Genomic DNA, 25166 nt, shown 5'->3' with positions numbered 1-25166 from the left:
TCAAATCTTGTAAAGGTTGTAGTAGGCTCTGTTTTGGCACACTGCAGTAGTAGGACATTGTGTTTTGCCACACACTCTGACTTAGGCTCTTGCACCATTATAGGGTGGTCGATGGCATAGAAGAGGATGGTTCTGGCTTTGACCAGCAGAAGTTCAATTTCCAGGTTGACCATTTGAATGCAGACTGCAGTAGCCCCTCACCAGTGCCAGGTAATACAACCAGAATCCTCCACAAATAAAGAGAAAGCTGATCAATTCTAGTTTTGTGTTGTTGCAGCTAGAGCAAGGTTGTCCAACCTCAGTCCCCCAGGGCAGCAATCCAGTCTGGTTTTCAGGATTTTCCCATTGAATATGCATGAGATCTGTTTGCATGCACTGCCTCCATTATGTATGTAGATTTCATACATATTCATTGGGGAAAATCCTGAAAACGGAACCTGCCGAGGTGACACCCCTAAGCTAGAGCAAGAGTTCTCAATCCAGTCCTTAAGGCACACCCAGCTAGTCATGTTTTCAGGATATCCACAATAAGCATGAGCTAGATTTGCATAACAAGGAGGCAGTGCAGGTACATCTTTCTCTTACATATTCATTATGGATAGCCTGAAAACCTGACTGGCTGGAGGACTAGGTTGGGAAGCACTGATCTAGAATGCAATGGAGGCATTGCATGCAAATCTCTCATAAATATTCATTGTGGATATCCTGAAAACCCGACTGGAGTGCCTCCAGGAGCAGGTTTGGGAAGCACTGCCCAAATCTATTCACTTTAATGTCAGTCAGATCCTTCCAACTTAGGGTTGCTCTAGGAGATAACATATATAATGAAAATTAAGTTACTAAGGAATTAGATTGGTGAGACCCTCTAAAACAGAGAGGAGAGGGCAAGGGTGGTTAAGAGTCTAATGTTTATTTTTTATTTTAAAAAGTCTTATGTTGACACACAGTGACTTTAAGAATGGCAAGGTGGGAGGCACAGACAGTTAAGTAGGTATGATGCTGAATGTATGTACATATTGACTGGATTGAAATTTGTAATAATTTTACATCATTTTGAGTATTCTGTGTTGGTAAATGCTGGAAAAGACAGATTACAGATACTATTTTAATTATATTTAAATAACATGGGCCAGCACTCCTTTTCTGTAAGAGTAGTTGAGGTTTTCCTTCTATAATTAGAACTGCTGGACCTGGAATGTCAGATAAGACTTTTAGTAAAGATTAGGAGCTCCAACCAAAATAAGACTAAGCACTTAATGCACTGAAAGACCTGGCCAGGGTTTTCCTGAGTTTAATAGGATAAACCTGCTCTAAGAGTCAACAAGGTCGCTGCTGGGGAGGGGGAGACACCATGGGAGGAATGTTATAATTTGCAGTTAAGTCACCCTACATTTTTGTTATCTCAAGAAACAGGTTTACTCACAATCCAGCCTGGTCCAGGAGATCAGAGGACCACAGCAAACATTGACAAACTGAGTCAAGCGGTAAGAATTAAGGCAGGGGAAACTAGGAGTTGTGGGATTTAAACTAACCTCACATCTCATGGGTAATCCAATCACTTCCACCCTCATCATGAGGGCAAGCCCATCAAACATATATCCACATCGCTTTATCTCCCAATTTTTAACTAGTCCCAGAAGTGGCATATCACTCTAGGAAAAACTGCTTTACACCCTATGGGGATTTTATTATTTTTTTGTTGTTGTTGTTGTTGCTTGACGTCTGGTGAATTTTTGCAGTGGCTTTTTCCATTTGAAAGTAATACAAGCTGACATTTGTTTTTTTGGACAGAGTTCAATAGACAAACCAGTTCAGCTTTCATTTACATCTTTGCCACTGCACCCAGCTTGTAAACAGATGTTAAGGAGAAATTAGATCTTACCTGCTAAAATTTCCTTTCCTTGGGTCCCTCCAGGTTTAATTGTATCCTCTCAGCAAATGGAGACAGAATTACTTTTTTGATGGCATTATATGGGTCCTGTATAACCCACAGCTAGCCTGTATTTCTGTAACAATGCCATAATACACCATTCCTTCTCACAAAACGCAAAGTGGTAAAGAATCGTAAGAAAACCAGGCAAAATTGCAGACCTTCAGAACCTATACATTAATGCAGTAACAATACTGGAGAGTAGAGTACCAGTCCCCTGTAATCCTATCTCCTGACCCCTCTCTGGACTGGTCTGGAGGGAATTCGTAAGATCTAATTTCTTCTTCCTCTTTATTCCTCCACACCAGCCCAGACACATGGAAAGGGCCAAAGCAGTGTCCAACAAAGTCTCTAACACACACTTGTTCAAAGGCTGTGTCCTTCTTAGCCTGGGCATCCAATCTGTAATGCCAAAAGGAATACAACGACCAAGTAGCCAATCTGCAACTGTCCTGCAGCAGAACTAAGCTAAATTGCATCCAAGACACAGCCTGCATCCTTGTTGAATGTGCATGCAAGCCCTTGGGCACCATGCACCTGTTTGGAAACAATAGCTTCCCTTTATTCAATGCACCTCAGACACTTCTGATGCCATCTCACTAATGCTGGGCCTGCTGAATAAAATGAACTAGTGATTTGGCTTGAAGATCTACTTGGAAAAGACCTAATCCAACTGATGCAGAGCTTATAAAGTCCCAAGATTTTCCTTGTACAAAAAAAAAAACCCAGCAAGGAAATAGATTACTGTGAAACGGTGAATGACCCTGGGTAAAAAGGAGGGAACAAACAGATCACTACTTCCTCCTTGGACATGCAGGCAAGAAAGCGCCTGCAACTCCAAGATCCTTCTGGTTGAATAGATCACCCTGAGAAAAGCTGTATTCATTGTGATGTGTCCTTCAGTGATGCCTCCCTGAGGGGATCAAAGTGCACAGTCACATGTGCAGAAAACATAAAATCAAGAACTCAAGGCCAAAAAGAGGCAACCTTCAAAAATTGCTCCCCATGTGGGTAAGCAGACAATGAATGACCCACCCTGGTCACCTATAATGTGCAATGGCAGCTGACTGGATATTCACAGAGTTCAAGCACAAATCCTTTTCTAGGCCCTCCTGAAGAAAAGCCAAAATAGCTAGGATCAAAGAACAAAATGGGTTAATATCCCAGCACTAAGCCTTAAATTCCTCCATATCTAGACATACACCAGAAAAGTTGACCTATTCCTAAAATGGAAAAGGTTGAATCTTCTTCCTGAACCTTGACTTCTTAAGAGTCAAGCCTTAAGAGAGAACTGTGACACATCCAGCATACAAATCAGCCACTGAAACAAAAGCCCTTAGCTTCTGGCAGTGGCAATGGAGCTCCCCATCTTTAGCCTCATGAGATTCCCATACCACAACCACCTGAGCCAATTCAGTGTCACCAATACTACCAGGCTCAGGTAACAACTCCACTTCTCTGGAGCTCCCTGCCTACTACAGGCCATAGGGGAAGCACATACAGAAGCCCATCCCCAAGGCTATGGCTGAACTAGAACCTCTATACTGACCAAACCCTGCCCTCTTCTGTAGCTGAAAAAACATGAGGGGCTAGGCAATTTTGTTTTATCACCACCAAGTCCAAGATTGAGATCCCATAGCACTGGCCAAGTCATTTGAAGGACTCGTTCATCAACCTCCACTCTCCTGGGTCTAGTGTGTTTCTGCTTAGGATTGGGCCTGTACATTTTCTACCCCTATGACATGAACTGCCAATAGAGCAGACAGGTTTTTCCATCCAACACAAAAACAAGTTCAATGCTTCTACTACAAGCTGACTCCAGGGTAGGAGGTGTTACCCTCACTAAAGTCCTGTGACTCATCCTACTGCTGTTGCATTGTTCAACAAAGTGAAGTGGAGGATTAACCTTATGGTTAGAGCTGCAGACAGATCTAGGAAAGCCTGCTTCAAATCAGTGTAGCTCCATCTTGGGCAAGACACTTAACCCTCCGTTGCCTCAAGTACAAACTTAGATTGTAAGCCCACTAGGGAAATACCTATTATACCTGAATGTAACTCACCTTGAGCTACACCTGGGGGGGGGGGGGGAGGAGATTGAGCCAAATTAAAATAAATAAATAAATTATACATAGCTTTTTGGTGCACAAATGGTAGGAAAACCTGAAGCACCAAAAGAATGGCCTTCACCTACAGTCAGTTGGTGGGCAACCTTGCTTCCTCCATGAACCAGTGCCCCTGAGCCGCATTCCTCAGGCAATGGGCTCCCACCTGTTCAAGCTTATGTCTGTCATCATTAGTGTTCAACTCAGATCTACTCCTCACCATGTGATGATACCCTGTAACCACTAATCTAATCTGAACCTTGCTACCCACTATTGAAAAGGTCCTGGATTTGGGTGGACCAAAGGTACAGAACTTGCCCATGGTACCAAATCCAAGGCTAACCCCAGAATATGAAGGTAAGCCCGGGCCCTGGGCCAACTTACATGGAGCAAACCATGATCTTTGATTTAAATTTTTGACATCTCTCCTTGGTTAGGAACATCCTTCCCAGCCCATATGTCAAATTGTGCATCTAGCTATTCTAAAGATTTGGATGGAGTCATCTTGTTTTTGGCAAAATTGATGGCTCATCCCAACTCCTAACACTCCATGAGTCAATGTAGAAGTCAACTGAATTTTGGTTTCAGATTCAGTACCAGAACTGGGCTGAAATCAAGGTTTAGGTTTCAGCCAAAAAATGCCTGTGTATTTTCAGCTGAAACCCAAAACTCACTCTCTCCCCCATCCCACACCATCCATAAGCCCTCCCTTGGTCTACCTTAGGAAGACTTGATGGTCTAGTGGCATCTGCAGGGGCAGGAACAAACCCTATTTGTTCTTGCCCTGTTCAGCTGCTCCATCACAATGGCTGCTGTGACTGCTGTGGGCGGTACCTGGCAGCCATTTTGTGATTGGAACCAGCCCAGGCAGAAGACAACCACATCTGGAATTACCAGTTTATCCAGGTTTATCTGATCATAACTGCCTTTTGAATGGCAGTCAGGGGAATGCTATAAAAGCATTAGGAAGGAGCTATGTTAAGAGGGCATACCCCTTGCAGATAACCTTAAGCATCCACTGGTCCAAAGCTGATTTGTACCCATCTTTGGTAAAAACACCCAAGACATCAGTCTACCAGCAGAACCAAAGAATGGGCCCCCTGAACCTACTGGTTACCATAGGCACTTTTAGTGCACCCTGTATCCCCATGCTGGCCTCTTCTGCAACTGCTCCAAAAGGACTGCCCTTTGGAGAGGAACCTAGTTTGATGGGGTGTCAACAGCTTCCCCCTGATATTTCTAAGCTTTCCAAAAATGCTCCCTTATTTCAGCAACTAAGCCAGACATGAGGCCAATCCTCTGACAGCCTAGGTACCATAGACTCTCCAAGTTCCTTTACTAGCTTCTGCAAGCAGTAGCTTACCCATAAAAGAGAACCTGCTGAGCAGCATCTTAGAAGCCACATCTTCTGACCAGTTCCTTAACCACAGCAAGCAAAACACCACCGTAATCATGGCCATATTTTTTGCCCATGCAAATCATACCAGGTGTCTGCTAAAACGGAGTCTAACTCTGGGTGCACCACCTCAGAGACCATCTGTGGACCCTGCAGGCATCCCCCTCTGACAACCACTGAGTCCACCATGGACATGCATGAGCCACATTACCACCACAGTTGCTGCCTGCAAGGCTAGCACCAATACTTCAAATGACTGCTTCAACAGGACCCTCTATCCATTGGTCCTGTGGATCCTGCATCTCCCTCAACCAGAATTGATGGTTTTTTTTTTTTTGTTATGGCAGACACTACGGCATCCACCTTGGTAGGCACAACCTCTTTTCTTCGACAGAGCCTGGCCATGGCTCTACCTGCCTTTAGCCTGGGATCTGGCATGTCCTACTCAGCTGCAATCACATCTTTGGTTGCCTATGGATTGGAAAGACCTTGACTGGTTTCCTCATACCCTCAAACAAGTATATGGGGATAGACTAGTAGCGCTCTAGAAATGTTAAGTAGTAGTAGTAGACAAAGATCCTGTTCTTCACTGGACACATCCTGAAACCAGAGTGGTGGCTGCCACAGGCCCCACATCACCTGATGTTCTTGGCTTGTGCTGCCCTGTCTTATACAGTTCCCTCTGCCTGCCCTCCCCCCCAGCAGCCTTAAGCACCAGAAAAGTTAATCCTTCCCTCTACCTAAACATCCATCCATGGCAAAAGGAGCCACCCTCATCACCTGGCATTATTTTGGCTGCCTGCCATGGCCCTTAAATAAACTTTATTCAAGCTGAGCTTTAGGAACCTACATTTGCCCCTCCCAAAACATAGGAGAGCAGATGGTACTACAGCCACACACCCCAATCAGGATAGTAAGGAAGGCGTGACTTGGCACCACCAGGTTTAGCACTCCCCAGCCTTAGCCAATTCCATCTCATTTTTTTTATTTGCTTTTTAAAATGTCCCCCCCCCCCCCCCTTTTAATACCCATTGGCCTAACCTCTATCTCCCAGATATCTATCACAGATACCCAAAAAGTATCACAGGCTTGATCCAGACTACCATCCACCTACTAAAAACTGAGAAATTCTAGCTCACTGTATAGGACCCTATGCAGAAGTGATGTCACCAAACCACTGCTACTCAGGGGCGATGCACAAAGTTTACTGTGCTAGGAACATCTGATTTTGACTTGTTCTATCCAGTTTAAGCGTGCATGTTATTTAGCAAGTAAGGCACAAAGGGGTTCTGCCTCCATCTTACCAATCGCAGTAGAAGGAAACAATAATCCTATGCAAATGTTTACAATGAGCTGATTAGGAATAAAATCAGCATTCTGAGCAATGCAGAGCAAGGAGAGCCTACCTCTAACGTGCAAAATTTTCTGTGAAGTCTGGAGCACTTTGCTTGCATTTTTCAATAGCAAAACTTGTCCAAGAGCAGAGAACAGCTTAGAGGAGTTGAGAAACAGGTGTGGGTGCGCAGGGGTGGGGGGGACTCTAATGCTGGCTGCACTTTCCTTCTGCACCTTACTTGCCTTCCCTCACACTGCCTCTGATTTCATTTGGGAATTTCCTTCTTACTGAAAGCCCCCTCCCCCCCACCTGACAACACAGGGGCAGACAGCCAAGCAGCTGGGGAAGCCCTTGATATCATCTGGGGGAGGCAGAGAAACAAGCAATGCTGGCATACTTGTACCTCACAGTGTATCCTCCTAGGTCCTGCCCTATGATTGCCTACAACCCCAAGTTTTCCTCCTTCTCCACTGCAATCCAGTGACACCAGATACAACCTGCTGTTCAGAACACTCAATTAAGCATGATTGTTACTGCACAAGTAGACATCTTTGCATGGATGGACTGATCACACAGTGGTTCTTAAGAAAACATGAGCGGAGGAGTGGCCTAGTGGTTAGGGTGGTGGACTTTGGTCCTGAGGAACTGAGTTCAATTCCCGGCACAGGCAGCTCCTTGTGACTCTGGGCAAGTCACTTAACCCCCCATTACCCGCCGCATTGAGCCTGCCATGAGTGGGAAAGCGCAGGGTACAAATGTAACAAAAATAAAATCGATGCTCAACTATGGAACATCTTTACACTAAAGTGTGTTGTAGATGGCATCAATTTCTGCTGGATTTCTACACAAGGCTCTTTGTATAATGAGAGCTCAATAGTCCAATAGGTCACAAAGGGTGGGGTGACTAGAATACTGTTCCAAACTTATCTTTCCAAAAAAATCTAAATTAACCTCTCCTCTATTGTGTTTACTTTCACCACTGCCTCTCATTAAAAGGCTTTTACACCCACTCACCTACCTCACTGCTCCTAACAAAGGGGAAGCTGTTGGGACTGGTCCTTGGAGTGAACTAGGAGCAGGCTCAAGTTATTACTGTCTCTGTGATGGTCCTGGCTCCAAGATTTCCTTTCCAAGCAGCTATAGGAGGTTGATGACATTACTCAGTCCCCACACGCACTCACACCCATTACAGTTCTGCTGCTAGCGCCACTGTGCCCAACAACTATCCTCACATACTGAATGAGACTAGAGGCAAGTAGTCAGCAAACTGCTGGCATCTATATTACTGATTTAAAGGTTCTGCCATCAGCCCTTAACCACCACCAGTCAAGCCTGCTAAATACTAGCTAGTTGGAAAATTTAGGTTTAAATTGGGGAGGGGGTGGGGGATGCTAGTATCCAATGTGTCATGCTCAAAACATAGCTAAAAGTTGAAAAATCTAAGAGCTTCAGCTGCATATAAAGATTCTGTATCTGCATAAGCAGAACAACAAAGTAGCCTTTTCCTGTGACTTGCCTCTGTTCTCTCCTTTCCAGGTGTCTGAGCTCTCAGAGCAGGTACTCCAGATGCGAGAAGGCCTGCAGACTCTCAGGCAAGCTGTGCAGCTGTTCCTGGTCTCTCGCAGTGCAACCTCCTACCTCCAAAGTGGGCCAGAGTGTCCTTATCCTGCCAGCCGAGGTTCTGGCTCTGCACCTCCCCTTTTGCAGCCTCTGCGGGTAGACACAGGACTCCAGGCCTTTTACCTGCATAGTTCCCCAAGCCCCTGCCTCACAACCTGCAACAGGAACAGAGGTGGAAGCCACCAAACACCACCTCCTTGGTTATGGGGTACCCCTACCTCCCAGAGCTCCCCATGGCCTCACTGTAAAGTCTTCTGGAGCTCTTCTGCAGGGACTGATGGAGAGGTAAGCAACAGCAGTCCAGTAATTCCACAGCCTGATAGCACATCACTCCAAGGACTCCACACCAGTGACCTTGGTCTCAGGCCACCAACTGACAGATCAAATACAGACCATGAGATTCCAACCAACCCAATGCCACGGGACTCACACAGCCTAGAGATGGCAGATCTGACCCAGCAAGACAGTGTGGCAGAAGAATTCCCCCCTTGCACAATAGCGTGGTCTTGTGAGGAAAGTACAGGTGTCTGAGGCGATAGGAGACGAAACCATGTAGTGATGACTTCCATGCGGGTGTCACTGCACTGCTCAATTGAAAGGCAAAAGGCTTTTGCTGCAGGGGCCAGTGGCAGTCCCAGAGTGGAAGAGGAGGTGAGGTATCCCACAGAAGGGGACCTGTTCAGGTAGGGAAGGTGAGACTAGCAAGAATCCCTACAAACAAAGCACACAACAGAAGTTGCACTCACCACCGCTGGGTAGGGGTGAAAGGTACCTTGGAAGAAGCAACAATATTATGAACCAATATATTTCATTCAGCTTTAGCAGTGGGCTGAAGTTGCTTTCCGCACAAAGAAGTCTAAAAAAACAAAACAGAACTCAACAGCTGGAATGATCCTGATTTACAATGTGTGCAGGCCCTGGTTATGCCTGTGCCTGAGGGAGGAACTCACTCAGACTCTATTGTGAGCCCTAGTTCAAACTTTACCTTTTTGGCAGCCCTCTGCTGTTGCCTGAAGTGCCAAGGAAGCTATAGTGATGGCCTAGAGACCCTGAACCCTGCAAGGCGGTTCCATTCTACCATGAATTATGCTCAAACCCAAAACAGGACACGGTGTAGTGCCCAGAAATCCAGTCTATGCACATCCCCTGCAGCTATACAATACCCATCAGGGGAGATAACAATTCTGTACTGTGTGACAGAGAAAACAGGGCTCTGCCAAATTAGCCTCAAGACTTACCAGAACAGCCACAATGCACTGAACATACCCCAACAGCAGCCCTGTGCAAATCACACAGGACCAGAAGCACAACAAAGAAATACAGAAAGTAGGGGGGGGGGGAGGAGGAGGAAGCTTCCAATCTCAGAACCCACAGCCAGCTATGGATACATCCCCCCCCCCCCCCTGCTTCTGGAATGGACACTTGCAGAGCATGATGGACAAAGAGCTGCCAGCAGCAAAGGACAAAGCCCTAGCAGTACTACAGATCACTGGCTACCACCTATGCATGCAGGTTTTACTGTGTGTTACTAACAGAACCTCCACACTTTGTGGAGTACAGATGATGCCTGTATTAGGCTAACAAATGTGTGAAGAGGCAAATCCTCAGGCCCACCCCGGCCATCACGAATCCTTTACTGGCCTCATGTAAATGCATCATCTCTCCCCTTTCTGCTCTGTTGGTTTTCTTACAGCGAATATTACTTCTGGTGGACTGCAATGGTCTTCCCTTTCTACTTCTGAAATCTGCCAGAGTTATATTTGTGTAATGGGAAGCTGTACAAAATAAAATTATGTTTCTATATTTTGAATTGGTCAGTAGATTGAAAATATTTTTGCTTCATTAGTCTAGAAGAAAGGGGGAAGGGCAGTGGCATAAATTCCACCCACCCAGCTCTCACAGTACAGGGAGTGGAGGGGGGGAGGGGGCAGTCAAGAAGGCTACCCGGTGAACCCATGCTGCACTGGAGGCAGAGCACAGAAAACATAGCTTACGTTTAAAAAAAGAAAAGGTGCTGTGCTGCCTCCCTCTGGCTTCCACCAACGCCTTGGCAGCCAAAGAAGCACATTAAGTGCCTCACCTCCAGGTGCCAGGCAGAAGTCTCTTGGTAACAGCCAGGAGAGACCTGCCTGGCTGTTGCAGGTGAGGTGCTCATATCCTTCTCCTAACTGCTAGGGGCAAGGCAGCATACTGTCATTGAAGGCGTAGGTGCAGCAACTTTTTGAAAAGAAAATTATGTTTGCCATGCTTCATCTCTGCGGCGGTGGAGTTTTGCTGCCATCTTGGGGTGGGGTGGGGAGGGGGAAGAGAGAAGAAGGCGGCCTCAGAGCTTATGCTACTGGAGAGGGGGTATTTTCATTTAAAACAAACAGCCTCCTGTTTGTGTCAGCACACAACTAAAACACAGTGTTTAGAGAGGCTTATAACAGTACTAGCTCTCCAGCTGCATGGGGCCTTGATACAGAACCAAACAGGTGGAAACCTTTGACTAGATCATTTGTGCAAAGCTGAAGGGAGACCTGACTGCTCCAATAGGGTTCAAGTGTGACTAATATGACTCTTACTGAGCAGCTTTAAATACCAGCATCCTTATAAACAATTTCTAATGGATCTTAAGTTATTACTGTGCACCACCCCTCTGCACAATAAATCTATAGATGTTTTAAAGTACAGAACTGGCTGAAGCAGCCATGGCCTAGCTGACATACTTTCTTTCCTTAAATATAGCTTGCCACATTCCTATTTTAAAATAGACAGTAACAAGGTAAGACAATTGTTAATGCAAAAGTTTACATTTACAAATTAAACAAAGTAAAAATTTTTAATATAATACAAACTCATGGAAAAGGTACCTTCCACAGCTTAAAAGTGTCTCACACATGGAATAGGGAGGCAGGGCTCAGAGCTGTTGTGCATGTCTACACAACACACAAAAAAAGGACACAAAGAGTAAGACAGGGAACAGATGTCTCCTGCATGTGGAAAAGAACAAGCAGGGTCTGTAACAGCCGGAGCCAGAAAAATACAGTGTGGCATTGCACCTGATGATTGTGCTGCAGCACTGTCCCTGGAGGTAGGAAAACCCTTGAGCTGGGGCTCCATGGTAACCTGCTGTCCAAGAGAGATTCTGTCCTCAGCCTCAGAGGCTGGCAGCTCTAAACCAGATTCTAATTGCTGAGAGCTCTACTCCCACTTTCATCTTACCACACGCATCCCACAGGAACAAATAGGAGAACTCTGGGGGCTGGGGGTCTTTACCTTTCTACTACCTCTCCGTATTAGTAAAAGATTACCAGCTTTGAGGTTTTCTATGGCTAAATGTCAGGAACCACAGACTGTGCTTCAGTGTTGCAGAAAGCTCTTGTTTATGCCAGGATGAACTTAATGTCAGAAGGACCTCACCTATTTTTGTGTCAGCATATTCCCTGCTTGTCCAGGAATTAAAAAAAAAAAAAAAAAAGGATTCGAGTACCCCCAAAAATTCAGCAGCACCCAGTGTTTGTTTTCCTTCTCTGGAAATGTCCCAAGTTGCAGGATTGGTGTCAGAGGTAGCACTCTATACCATTGCAGAATGAAGAACCTGCCTTTCAAGATGCTGCCTTGAGGGCACATCTCCCTCCCTTTCACTGCTACTGTAACAGGGTCTTATCTCCTTTTCTGTCACTGCTGATTAATCTTGGCAGCTTCAGCTTTTATTAGTGCGATCAGATCCTGATTAATGAGGAACACAAAGCGAAGGCAGGCAATCTACAATGATATAAAAAAAAAAAAAAAAGGATGAAAAAGAGGGAGGCAACAAGTGAGAAAGCAGCAAAAACCAAAGGCAGGTTTAAGAAGTGATGTCATATCTAAGGTGTGAGGTCAGCAATCTACAAGAAAAAGGATTATGACCAGAGTCACAGTCGTTACCCTCACCTCCACAACAGAGTTATTGCTCAGCTTCCACTTGTTGCCTGCCAGCACAGGCCTGCCATCGATATACAGTGGTCGGCGCCCCTCATTCACAATGAAGAAATCACCATTATTCTTCAGTTTAATGACACCTGGAAGAAAGGAAAAGCTGTGTAGAGAAGGGTTGTAAAAGGAAGAGTGCATGATCAGAGCCAAATACAAGGAAGATCAAATTATATACAAGGTTCCACATGGTAGCAGAGTAACCCCTAGCAGATAAGAGCAGTGGGTGAACCACAGAAACCAGGGCTCAAATCCCACCGACACTCTTTGTGAGCATGGGCAAGTCACTTAACCCTCCTGTGAGCCCCCGGGCGAGGGTTATGGTATGGCCCTGGGAATAACTCAGGCAGAAAAGCATATAAAGGTGAAAGTAAATGCTTTTATTCACCTAGGCCCTGTTATCTCACAGGCCAGGAACCTCAGATGCAACAGTTTTTCTTATTTAGTAATAGTCTCAAATGGGCCTCGGGCTAGCAGGCCAGGCAGTCTGTGGCTGGTGGGGCTACGCTGCCCCAAGCACATCCTGTAAGTTCTTAGGCCTTCTGAGACTCGGGTCTGGCTCCAGCCAGACCTCAGCAAGGCTTGCAAGTCTTAACAAGAAACAGAGTAGGCTTATCTCAGCCAGGTCACAGTAGCTAAACACATTCAGTAAACTCATATAGATGTGTGCTTCAGTTCTTCCTTCCCTGGGCCCTCCTTAACCTTAGCCTGGCTCTGTCTTTTAAATTCCCAGGTATTGACTCCGGCCCTCCCAGCTCACTTCCTCCCAGGGTGGTATCAGTGCTTAAGGTGGCCCAGGCTAGTTAGAGAGGGACTTTTCTTAAGGGTGAGGGGCAGTGTTCTATAAACCCCCACACCTCCATTGCCTCGGATACGACAATATTAGACTAAGCTCTTTGGGTACAAAAAAATAGCTATAGCACCTGAATAAAAAACTCACCTTGAACTATTCATTCTTCTCTGTACATCTTCTAGATGTGGTGACCAGAAGTGCACATAATTCTCAAAGTACAGTTGAAACACGGCGCAACAAAAAAGTATTATGATATTCTGTTTTATTCTTCATTCTTTTCCTAATAATCCCTAGCATTCTCTTTGCTCTTGTGGCCCCTGCTGCATATTGAACAGAGAATTTCAACTTATTATCCATAAAGATGTCCAGAAATATTTCCTGGTGGTGATGGTGGCAATGTGTAAGGTGGAACTTTGCATTGTGGAACTATAGTGTGGGTTAGTCTTACCTATATACATTACTCTGCACTTGTTCACACTGAATTTTCTCTGCCACTTATTTGCCCAGTCTCTCAGGTTTGCAAGGTGCTCTTACAATTTCTCAATTTTGAATACAAATTGTCTCAGAGACACAGAAAATGACAATAGATGACCATATGGGTCATCCAGTCTGTCCATCCATATCAACTGCTAAGCTCTATAATCCCTTCATCATCCTTTGTCTATGCTTGTCCCATGTTTTTTCAGCTCCACCACTTTTTCTGTACAGAAGTATTTACTTAGATTATTCCGGAGTTGGTCCCCTTTCATCTTTATCCTATGTCCCCTTGTTCCAGAGCTTCTTTGCAGAGGCCTGCCTCCTCTGCATTTATTTCATAGAAATATGTAAAATGTCTCTTCTCCTGTCATTCCTCCCACCCCAAAGATCTTTATGATAAAGACTATTGACCATTTTAGTAGCTTCTGTCATTTGTAATTTGATCACCTCACTACTTCTTTCTATTTCCAGATCATTCATAAATGCGTTAAAAAACAGTGGTCTCGGTTCAGATCCCTGGGGGTGTGCAACCCAAAAATGTTCATGCCATATTGTTTCCTGCATTGTATTCAGGAACTGGCACTTTGTTTTGTCATTAGAGTGGAGTGGAGGAGTGGCCTAGTGGTTAGGGTGGTGGACTTTGGTCCTGGGGAACTGAGTTCGATTCCCGGCACAGGCAGCTCCTTGTGACTCTGGGCAAGTCACTTAACCCTCCATTGCCCCATGTAAGCCGCATTGAGCCTGCCATGAGTAGGAAAGCGCGGGGTACAAATGTAATAAAAATAAATAAATAATTATGGAAGCAATATCTAAGAATATGTGCTCTTTTGCAAGGCTGCACCTCTTTGTAAATAGCATGTACGATTTTGGATAAGTGCACACTATTAACAGCATATTTTGTTTTTAAGTATCAGTTTCTTTCCTGTCATTTTGTGAATAAAAATAATATGAAAGTAGATGGGAAATGTTGACATACCCCATCTTGTTCCAAAAGAATGCACATCCCTACTATTCAGTGGTGTTCTTTGATCAGATGCCACCTGGGGCAGATCGCCGCTGTGCACCCCCCCCCCCCCCTTCCCGGGTGCATAACCTCCAAGCCCCCTCCCTCCCCGGTGCATTCTTCTTACCTGCTGGGGTGCTGGGAGCAGCCGTGCAGCTGTCGGCTCCACTGGTTCCCTGCTCCCCCTGCCCTAGAACAGGAAGCAACAGTAGAGGGAGCAAGGAACCGGCGGAGCTGACAGCTGCTCCCTGCATCCCTCCTGCAGCGTGCACCCGGGGCACACCGCTGCTACTATTCACCTTTCTCCAAGAAAATTGACATTTAGCCCTACTCTGTTTTCTATCTTTTATCCTTTTCCTATCCCATCACTTTTTAATTTACTCATGAGGGACACTGTCAAACTTTCTTTTTTCTTTATAACAAGTTTATATTACTTCTCAAGTAGAACACGGCAACAGAAAATGCCATCTATTCCAAGAAATTAACATCAATCAAAAGCAAAAGAAGAAATTCAAATGCAGACTTTGACAGCATATACAACCTCAATAAAAGGAAAAAGAAAGGAAGAGAGAGGGGTAAAGGAAAATGGAAAGGAGAATCTATTCCAATATATTAAGAAAACGAACAGGAAATTTGTTCCAGAGACTACAGTTACATTGAACATTTATACATAGAAGACTAACTATTCTGTGTCCACCACATTCCCTATGGGAGAGGATGCTACAATCGGAATTGGCAGTTTCCTAGCCTCCTCAAAACTATTTAAATGTCCTGGGTCAACCAAAGAATAAACCTAAGCCCCCAATTTTATAACACATTTATAACGAAAATTGCAGGAAATTTCTCAAGCTCCCAAGGCCAAAACCTGAGGTTTAAGAGCAGGCCTTCATCCTCATTCGTGTGGCCCTGGATAAGTCAGGAAATGCATTAATTTTTGACCAACAAATAATTGATCCTTAAAGAAGAAATACAATTGAAGGACCCAGAGGTGATCTGGGTCCAAGGCAAAAGTAGCAATTAAGGTGGCTTTGGTGACAACCTCTCCAAAACTTTCCAAGAATTCTGTTATTAAAACTGACAAGCCCTAATTTTATTGCCCTCTCAGGGCCTGAACAAAATTTCTAACATAATACACTCTAGTAATAGGTGGCATAGAGTCCACAGATATTCTCAGGACTTCAGTCAAATATTTCTTTAACATCTCCAAAAGGTGAGAGCATAGGTGAATTTGGAAAGTTTAAAAATCTCAAATTCAGACGTCTCTCATAATTCTCTAACGCCTCCAGTTTTTTTCTGAGACACAAGATTGTCTTTCACTAAACCAGCCGGAATAGTCTTCAATTCTTGAGTAGCTCTCTCTAAATTTGAAATCCAATTAACAACCTCTCCCTGGGTATGTATCTGTGTTTGGAGAGAGTCAAGACCTCCAAGACCTTCCAAAATTCTATCAAACTTATGTAACATAGTACTTTCCAAAGATCTGACGGTAGCCAGTACCTCTCTCAAATCTGTGTGTCCACTCATAGTAACCGGTCCCAAGCATGCAAGTTCTCCAAACTCCTCCTCTCCCAGCTGGACATCCAGATCACCTCCCTCAACGGCTACTGCCATCTCCAGAAAAAGTGCCTGAGGAGAGGACATGCCAGCTCCTGCAGCACCAATCAGGCGGGTTCACCGTGACTGCACTTCTGGCTTCAGCAGCGTTCTCTTGCAACTCTGAGCCGCCAGCACTACCAGGTCTGAGAGGAGTCTTCAATGATCCTGGACTCAGCATGATGTCTAACGCTGCAGAAAAGGGATCTCCACCACCCAGCTCCTGTTCTTGGGTCGATGCAGTAACCGGAGTCACAAGCCAGTCAACGTCTGTTGGACCAGGTTTGGCACAGGCGAATCTGCAAATGGAAACATCCGCACCTTGCCCTTGCATTTCACCATTGATATTCCCACAGAAAATCATTCCAAAATCAAGACGCTATAGGAGCGATGTTAACAAGCCTCCACTCTGTCAGCCATCTTGCCCCCCTCTGACAAACTTTCTGAAAATCCAGAAACACTATCAACCAGCTCACCTTTATCCACATATTTATTCACCGTTCTTCTCAATTATTGATGCTAAACTCTCATTAAAATTTGCATATGAATGGCTGTGCGCTATTCTATAAGGCATGGCACTCAACTGTAATAACGTGTAACTCAAAAGGGGATGCAGCCATGGGCATGTCAGGGGGCATTCTGATAAGCTGCGCCTGTAATCACAACAGCCTCATTGCACTTAACTTGGGTGCCTGTTTTTACACCATGTTTCAAAAGGCATAAGTCTAGTTCCTAAAGTTAGGTGCAGGAATCTGTGTTGAATTTCAAGTGCCATTTACTGAAACCAGTCCTATATGGGTAACTTTTTCAGCAACAGTTGTACAGAAAGTTTGGAATGATGTTGTCTGATTAATTTTAATTATTTTTGTTATAATTTTATTTTCAATATTGTTAATTAAGTTTATGTATTTTTATTGTACATTGCCTAGAACTGTGAATACAAAATAAATATTTTAACTACATTTTTTAAAGATAATTCATAACAGATTGTTCAGGCTATGATTCTGTTGGTTTCTGGTTACTGTAATATTTGCTATTTAGGATTGCCTGCTAAACTATTGCATCATTTGTAGGTTATGCGGAATGTGGCACTGAATTTGATTTTGAAAGGGCAAGGAGACAAGAGGCTACCCCATTTTCAATATGTTTACATTGCCTACCCATTGAAGCACACATCTGATTTACACTTTTTTTTGCTTTTAAAATATGTATGGGCTAGTCCTAGAGTAACTAATGGGTTCATTAAGGCTGTTACCTTCTACTAGGTCTATCAGATCTACTCAACTGTACACATTTAGCTTCCCTGCAGCTCATATTTGTTCACTGAAACCTAATTTTGAGAATCTATACAGTATAAAACTGCAGTTGAATGGAAAGCCTTACCACTACCACAGCAAGCAGAAAGCTTCCATCAAAACCTGAACATGGATCTATTCCATAAATTTTGAGGGGATATTTGAATGCGTGTTATGTATAGATTTGTTTTAAATGTGATTTTAGCATCTATATTCTGCACTCTGTTGTATTTTGATTGGAACTATCTTGTACAGACGGAATAGAAATGTCTGAATTAAATTAAATAACCTGCCTAACAAAGATGGGAAAACAGGGCACAGTGCACCTCTTTTCTGTTCCCGCATGAAGAGTCCACCTTCAATCCTTTCCTTTGGTTGCGCTCACCAATCTTTTGCAGATGATAATCAAATACACCTTATTTTCAGCTCTATTACCCTCCATCTCTTACCCATTATTTTCCCATTCAGTTGCTATACCTTCCCCAGATGTTATCCTCTTTCTCAGCCTCAGTCCTACAAAACAAAGTTTTGATCTTGCCGCTAAGGGCTTCTTATCAAACTGCGCTAGTGGTTCCTGGTGTGGTAATGCCGACAAAGCCCATTCACTTTGAATGGGCTTCGTCTGTATTGCCACGCAGCTACTGCAGCTTAATAAAAGAGGTCCTAAATGTTGCTCCTGCCCTCCTTTCTACTTTTCTGTTCTTGAATTTCCTCCTCATTCTTCAACCAACTCCATGAAAAGTCCGGGCATGACAAAGGATTCAGACCTTTTCCTCCATTCTCATAACACCATTCTGTCTTTTCTCTTTTTTTTTTTTTTCAGATACAAAGATGGTAATCCTTTTTTTTCCTGAACATCCACCTTGCAGATTTCTCTCCTCATTGTCAAATCTGGAAAAGAAAATGCTACTACACTAGCTTGCAATTATTCCTGATTATACCATTCACCCTCTGCAACTATCTCCAAAATTCTGCTCTGCAATCCCCTTACTGCTTCCCCTCTCATTACAACATCTAGCAACTTTCTGTGCCATTGTTAAATTCTTTACTCTGATCTCACACACTGTTCTGTATTCCTTGCTCCAAAAAACCTCCTTTCCACTTTCATGCCTTCTCCCTCACTGCCCTGGGTTCACTGCAATAACCCACTTCCTGCCATTCAAGATGTGCCCCTATATCCCTCTTAATAAACTCAAAAGGAACACCTTTGAGATGACCTATCCATAAGCCTAATCCCTCCATATACCACTGCTCTTGCTCATTACAACAGCTCATTTTTCCTTTTACCTGTCTTGTGGTTTAAGGCACCTTTAGTAAGGAGGCATACATATTGTAAGTATAATAAAAAGATAGGTGCAGCAGCATAGGCGCCCCGTATAAGAGACTTGGGGAGGCTAAGCCTCCCCAGCCCAGCTGTGAGCTTCACGGCGGCCCCACCTGCCTCCCTCTCCAAATGTACCCCGAGACTCTCGACGACGAAATCTTCTGCTGCCGCCGCTTCTATTGAGCAGCGCAGCGGCAGACGCTTCTCTCGGAGCCAGCATAACAGAAGAAAAAGAAGCACAGGGCCGCAGCAGCGTTCAGACATGCGCTGTCGGCTCTGCCGGTCTCTGCCCCTTGACGTCAATTTCCCGTTCCGGGGGCAGAGGACCGGCAGAGCCGACAGCGCATGTCTGAACGCTGCTGCGGCCCCGCGCTTCTTTTTCTTCTTCTGTCAGCTGCTGTAAAGAAGCCCGGGCTGGAGGGAGAGAAGAGAAGAGAACGTATGGAAACGGTAGGAGGAGAGAGAAGGAGAGGGGGATAGGGAGAGAAAGAGGGGCCATGGAAAAGAGCAGGGGAGAGCCAGGGACATGGAAAAAAGGAGGGGAGAGCCAGAAAAAGATGGGGAGAGAAAGAGGGGCCATGGAAAAGAACAGGGGAGAGCCAGGGACATGGAAAAAAAGCAGGGGAGAGCCAGAAAGAGATGGGGAGAGCAAGAGGGGCCATGGAAAAGAACAGGGGAGAGCCAGAAAGAGATGGGGAGAGAAAGAGGGGCCATGGAAAAGAGCAGAGGAGAGCCAGGGACATGGAAAAAAAGCAGGGGAGAGCCAGAAAGAGATGGGGAGAGAAAGAGGGGACATGGGCAGGAGAGAGAGAGAGAAGCTGCTGGGGAGAAACTGGGGGAGACCCTAGCTGTCAGACTGAGAAATGCTGGCTGGATGAAAGGAGGGAGAAAGAGAAAACATGCTGGAAGGAGGGAAGAAACTGGTACAGAGGGAAAGAGGAAAGACACTGGAAGGATGGGGTGAGAGAGGATATGCTGAATGGAAAATGGTCAAGAGAGAGAACTGTCTAAAAGGAAGGGGAGATAGAGGAAGACAATGAACGGAAGGATTGGGAGAGGATAATGGGTGGAAGGATGGAGAGAGAAAGAGGGATGACACTGGATAGAATGGTAGGAGAGAAAGAGGGAAGTTACTGGACATGGATGGAGGGGAGGGAAGTATATGCACATGGATGGAGGGAAGTGAGGAGAAATGCTGGATATGGATGGAGGGAAAACTGTTGAATTTAAGAGCTGGATCGGGATACTGAAGGATAGGGACAGGGCTACAGATGGTAGACAGGACGCATAAGGACACAGGAGGATGGTGGACATGGTGAGAGAAAAAATATCAAATGGAAAGAAGACACTGCATAAAACAGAAGACACTGGGACCAAAGCGAATAGAAAAACTAAATGATCAGACAACAAAGGTAGAAATTTATTAACTGGAATATGTCAGCTTTTGGAAATGTGCATCTGTGATATTTTGCATGTAAGTTTCAATTTTTCTAGTATTGCTCCATGCTGAGTCTGACTTCTTGAGGTAACTTTCCAGTTTTGCCTTCATATCTGTTGTGTCATGTGGTTTTCATGTGTAATCAAGGTGCAGTATTCTACTAGTGTGTAGTATTTACAGCCCATTTTGGGTTTTTTTTTTGTTTCACTAGGTTGTGTACTGGTGTTTTAGAGCCCAGTGTAATTACAGTGCTGCCTTTCCACGCATAAGGTTGTAGCTCGTCCTGTCCTTGGAATTAGTGCTGTTATGGTTTGCTAAGGTTATGAGTGTGTTTTTGCACAAGTTTGTGTATAGTGTTTTGCAGTGGAGAGATTGTGTATTGGCCTTACTGAGGTGGCACCAAAACATCAGAAAGGGTTTTAGAGCCTAAATCATGACACACTACCTCTTGAAGGATCTACATATAGTCGTTCATAAAAGGAGCTCATTGTGAATACTATCCACCCTAAAAGGGTGTTTTGTGGCTCTGCATGAGAATTGTGATATTATGATCCCTTGTTTCATATTGTTGACAGTCTGCATTTTCCGTATGGGTGGTATATTGGTTTATTAGGGTCTGCCCAGTGTTATGGTACAGTAAGGTTCTGAGTGTGTTTTTGCATAAATTTGTGCATAGTGTTTTACAGTTGAGCAATTGTGGTTAGTACATGCTTTGAGCAACCACTTTATTCTTTGACATATGATACATATTTAATATCTAAATGTAATAAATGGTATTAATTGTAACTTATTTTTACTTATTTTTTTTCTGTGTTGTCAGACAATTATGGATGTAAGCCCTACCCCTGGCCCCACCCCTAACCCCGCCCCCTTTAGCCTCCCCAAACAGTTGGGCCACCGACCGCCTATGTGCAGCAGGCAGCAGAAGCAGCACTGTATACCAGTGTCCCAGAGCCAGTGATGGAAGGGGGCTCTTACCTTGCTTTCTTGAAATTTTCCAAGCCGGTCCTTCCAATGACAGATCCACATCTATCTGATTATCCTTTGTAGCTCTTCCCAGAGTGATCTGAGGAGCAAAGAATATCATGTTCAGAGGCCCCAGAGTCAGAAGAAAACCATTTTTACAACTAGACATATGAGAGTCCCAGAGTGCAGGTCAGAATATGAACTCTTGAGCCAAGTGTCACAGGGGTTCAGAGCACAGCAACAGAACCTAAAAAATATTACAACCCTAACCCTCCATAAACCAAATGTATATTCTCTTCTATTTCCAATATCCACGACGAATTGTAAGCCACATTGAGCCTGCAAAGAGGTGGGATAATGTGGGATACAAATGCAATAAATAAAAATAAATAAATAAACATGCTTTCCCAGCTGAGAACAGCAATACATAAGGTTAAGGATTATGCTGAACAAGCCCAACATGACAAGTCAGAAGTCATGTCAACGTTTGGAATTCCTCATCTTGGCATAAAGCTGCAGCAGGTATATGTACATGAGTGCTGGGTCCTGCTGGTCAGCTGTTTCTCACCTCACGAGACCGCATCAGGTAGCGTACCATCCTGCCCCGCAGCACTGCCAACGTCTGATTATCAAAATCTGGGGAACTCATCCCTGCCACCAGAGCACAAAGAAAAGAAGAACAGTCATTAATGAAGAACACCACATTTAAAGAAACCCATGGACTCTTTACTAAGGTCTATGCTCCTCCCAGAAGGCAGCATACTGTAGTTTCAAGAATAGTGAAAAAATAAACCACTTGCTATAGTACCTCCCCGCTAAGAATAGTCTGGGGTGTTCGTTAGAGACCCAGAGAAAGAGAGAGATACAGACTGGTCTGAAGCAACTGCAAGCTGACAATAATAAGATAAGCCACAGTGGAAAATAAAAGAAAATGTTGATAACACTGCAGGTCTGAAGTGCAAGATAACTGATCTAGAGAAAGCCAACAAGTTTGCCCTCCTAAAAATGGAACATGTAAAAAAAAAAAAAAATCATTCAAGATGCAACAATTTTGAGAGTTAAGGAGGTTCCGGAGACTTGCTTTTATTTACTCTCCTTTATGTAAGGAGAGTAAATAAAAGCAAGAAAAAAAGGAAACCGATATGGTTCTCCAAGCAAGTGGCTGAGAAAATAAAGGCTAAAGGGGTTCCTGAAATACAAAAAAAAACTCAAGAAGAGGAACACGGAGAGGAATACCGGATGAAACTGAAAGAAGCCAAGAGAGAGAGATATGTCTGGCGAAAGCGCAAGCACAAATGGCTAGAAAGGTAAGGAGGGGTGACAAAAATTTCTTCAGGTATTTTAGTGAAAGGAGGAAGACTAAAGAGGGAATTGTGAGAATGAAAGATGCTGCGAACCGCTATGTAGATAATGATGAAGAAAAAGCAAATTTGCTAAATAGATACTTTTGTTCTGTTACCACAGAAGAAAATCCTGGAGAAGGACTGCGATTGACAGGCAAAAGCACAAATGAGAATGGAATGGATAGAGCACCATTCACTGAAGAGAGTGTGTATGAACAACTTGAAAATCTAAATGTGGACAAAGCCGTGGGACCAGACAGGATCCACCCCAGGATATTGAGGGAGCTCAGAGAGTTTCTGGCGGGTCCTCTTAAAGAATTGTTTAATAAATCCTTGGAGACGGGAGAGGTTCCGTGGGATTGGAGAACAGCCATGAGCTGACGAAGAGGCTGGAGGACTGTCCAGAGTTCGCTCATCCCTTGAGAAAGCCACATAGTGCGAAACGGGCACCTGTCGCACCTGGACACATGGGGCAATACCAGCACCTGGACACACAGATAAGTGTTAATTTCATCCATTTTGTTGCGATGAGATGTTAAGCACAACCGTGACATTTTGTGCACCGTCTTGATACCTGATCCGATATGGGAGTTATTGGATGTCTTGTAAGACAAGGAAATTGTGACACATAAGTCATAGACACTCAAAGAAGCATTTGAAATTTGATTAAAAAAAAGCAAATAAGTAAAAATCAAAAATAATCAGAAAATAGGTAGGAAGGGGGATAGTCGATGATTACAACTGTCGCAAGAACAAGGGTTCTTCTACATTGGTGTTACATCACAAAAAACAACCCAGCGACCATATGAGATCTTCCCTCTAGACCACAGTGTCACGTGTATTTATTTAGAAGACACTAGATACTTCTGTTGGAAATGCTACTATTATTTGTATTGTATATTGAGTAGCAGTAGTACATTACCGCCACTATAGATTGACAGTATTTCTAGGATAAGCAGCATAAAATCTGTTTTACTGTTCTGGGATCTTGCCAGGTATTTGTGAGTTGGATCGGCCACTGTTGGAAACAGGATACTGGGCTTGACGGACCTTCAGTCTGTCCCAGTATGGCAATGCTTATGTTCTTATATTTTTTTTTTAATTTTTGGAAGTCTTTATTGAAAATTGTTATGCACACAAGAACATTACACATCTCAGCATAATACAAATATGATACCATTAACGAAGACTGTGTATCGAACAATATAACCATCCTTGTAACAATAGCTTATCCCAAACTTAGTATACTTCACACATTTTTAATTTTATAAAGTAACGTTCCCTTTCTGTAATTCCTAACCCCCCAGCTCCCCTTATCAAATTCTTCCCCTCCCTCCCACCCTCCCTCCCGTCCTCGCAGTCAGCAGAGCCATACAGTCATTTTCTCGCTATTCCAAACATTTATTCAGAAAAGGGGCCCAAATTCTCTGCCAGTTAGGGAACCTTTTTCTCTTCAGGGCCGTCAGTCTTTCCATTTCACAAATATATCTGATCTTAGTTATCCATCTCACCATTGGGGGGACCAACGGGGATTTCCAGCTTTGAGCTAAGTTCACCCGGGCAGCGTTCAGAGAGGCGCGCACAAATAGCCACTGGTCTAACGTAAGGCCTTCTGGTCGCCCACCCAAAAGGAAGATCGAGGGATGCCACTGCACAGACCCACCAGTCCATACCTGAATACGTGCTCGAACCCCCCTCCAGTAAGCCTGTGCTTTGGGGCATGTCCACCAGATGTGACCCGCTGTCCCTACCTCCCCACAGTTTCGCCAGCAATTTTGGGATATCTGGGCACTCATATGGTGTAGTCTAGCCGGAGTCAAGTACCATCTATAAAACACCTTAACGGCGCTTTCTTGTAGGGCCACCGCCGTTGAAGACTTTCGAATCTGTTTCTCGAGAGCCAGCCAACTAGCCTCAGGTAGGGTAAAATGTAGCTCTTGTTCCCATCTCTGTCTGTGTAATATAGACGTTTTTGCGCATCTCATTTGATAATCGTATAAAAAGGATATCAATCCCTTTGTGCGTCTAGTATCTACACATATCTCCTCCATCGGGTGAGTTTCTCGCCTTAAGCATCTGCCATATATAGGCCCCTTGAGAAAGTGGTGGAGTTGCGAATAAGCATATCTATCTCTAGGACTAAGACCGTAGTCCTCCACCAAGGTCTCAAAGGGCGAAACAGCCTCACCTACATGCAATTGCCCCAACAAGTCCAAACCCGAGGCTGCCCATCTGCAAAACACACTATTGCCTATACCTGGTTCAAATAAAGGGTTATCCACAATCGGGGCTAAGCCAGATGTAATCGGCTGTCGTTCCGGGAACATACAGTCCCAGTAGTAGAAGGTAGTCTGGACTGCCGGCGGAAATCTTTCCACCCTTCCTCTATATTTACCAGGCAACCACATGAGATGCCCAAGTTCACGCGTTCCAACCAGGGCTTGTTCAATATCTACCCATCTTTTATGCTCTTCCCTTCGAAACCAATCTACTGCCCCTCTGGCTTGTGCTGCCCAATAGTACCAGGTGAGATTGGGCACCCCCAAACCCCCCTCTTTTCTACTCTTATATAGCACTGCTCGCGGCAAACGTGGTC

At 44.4% G+C, this 25166-nt stretch overlaps 2 protein-coding genes across 7 annotated transcripts in view; one reads left to right on the top strand and one right to left on the bottom strand.

The window, feature by feature from the left end:
• Positions 1 to 10401, top strand: part of KCNH3 (potassium voltage-gated channel subfamily H member 3) — a 73750-nt gene extending 63349 nt beyond the window's left edge. The window contains exons 13-15 of the mRNA XM_030196802.1: positions 104 to 210; positions 1408 to 1484; positions 8301 to 10401. Coding sequence (XP_030052662.1) covers positions 104 to 210; positions 1408 to 1484; positions 8301 to 8915 — 799 coding nt within the window. The 3' untranslated portion in view covers positions 8916 to 10401. The remainder of the gene's footprint in view (positions 1 to 103; positions 211 to 1407; positions 1485 to 8300) is intronic.
• Positions 10402 to 11226: 825 nt separating this feature from the next.
• MCRS1 (microspherule protein 1) overlaps positions 11227 to 25166 on the bottom strand; it is a 60243-nt gene continuing 46303 nt past the window's right edge. For all 6 annotated transcript variants that reach the window (XM_030196800.1, XM_030196799.1, XM_030196795.1 and 3 more), the window contains exons 12-15: positions 21796 to 21878; positions 21240 to 21327; positions 12300 to 12427; positions 11227 to 12131 (exon numbers count right to left, since the gene is read on the bottom strand). In XM_030196800.1, coding sequence (XP_030052660.1) covers positions 12045 to 12131; positions 12300 to 12427; positions 21240 to 21327; positions 21796 to 21878 — 386 coding nt within the window. In that variant the 3' untranslated portion in view covers positions 11227 to 12044. The remainder of the gene's footprint in view (positions 12132 to 12299; positions 12428 to 21239; positions 21328 to 21795; positions 21879 to 25166) is intronic.

Source organism: Microcaecilia unicolor, chromosome 3 (assembly GCF_901765095.1).
Source record: "Microcaecilia unicolor chromosome 3, aMicUni1.1, whole genome shotgun sequence".
Classification (NCBI taxonomy): Eukaryota; Metazoa; Chordata; class Amphibia; order Gymnophiona; family Siphonopidae; genus Microcaecilia; species Microcaecilia unicolor.
The sequence above is the reverse complement of the archived record's forward strand: the minus strand, read 5'-3'. Positions and strand labels throughout refer to the sequence as shown.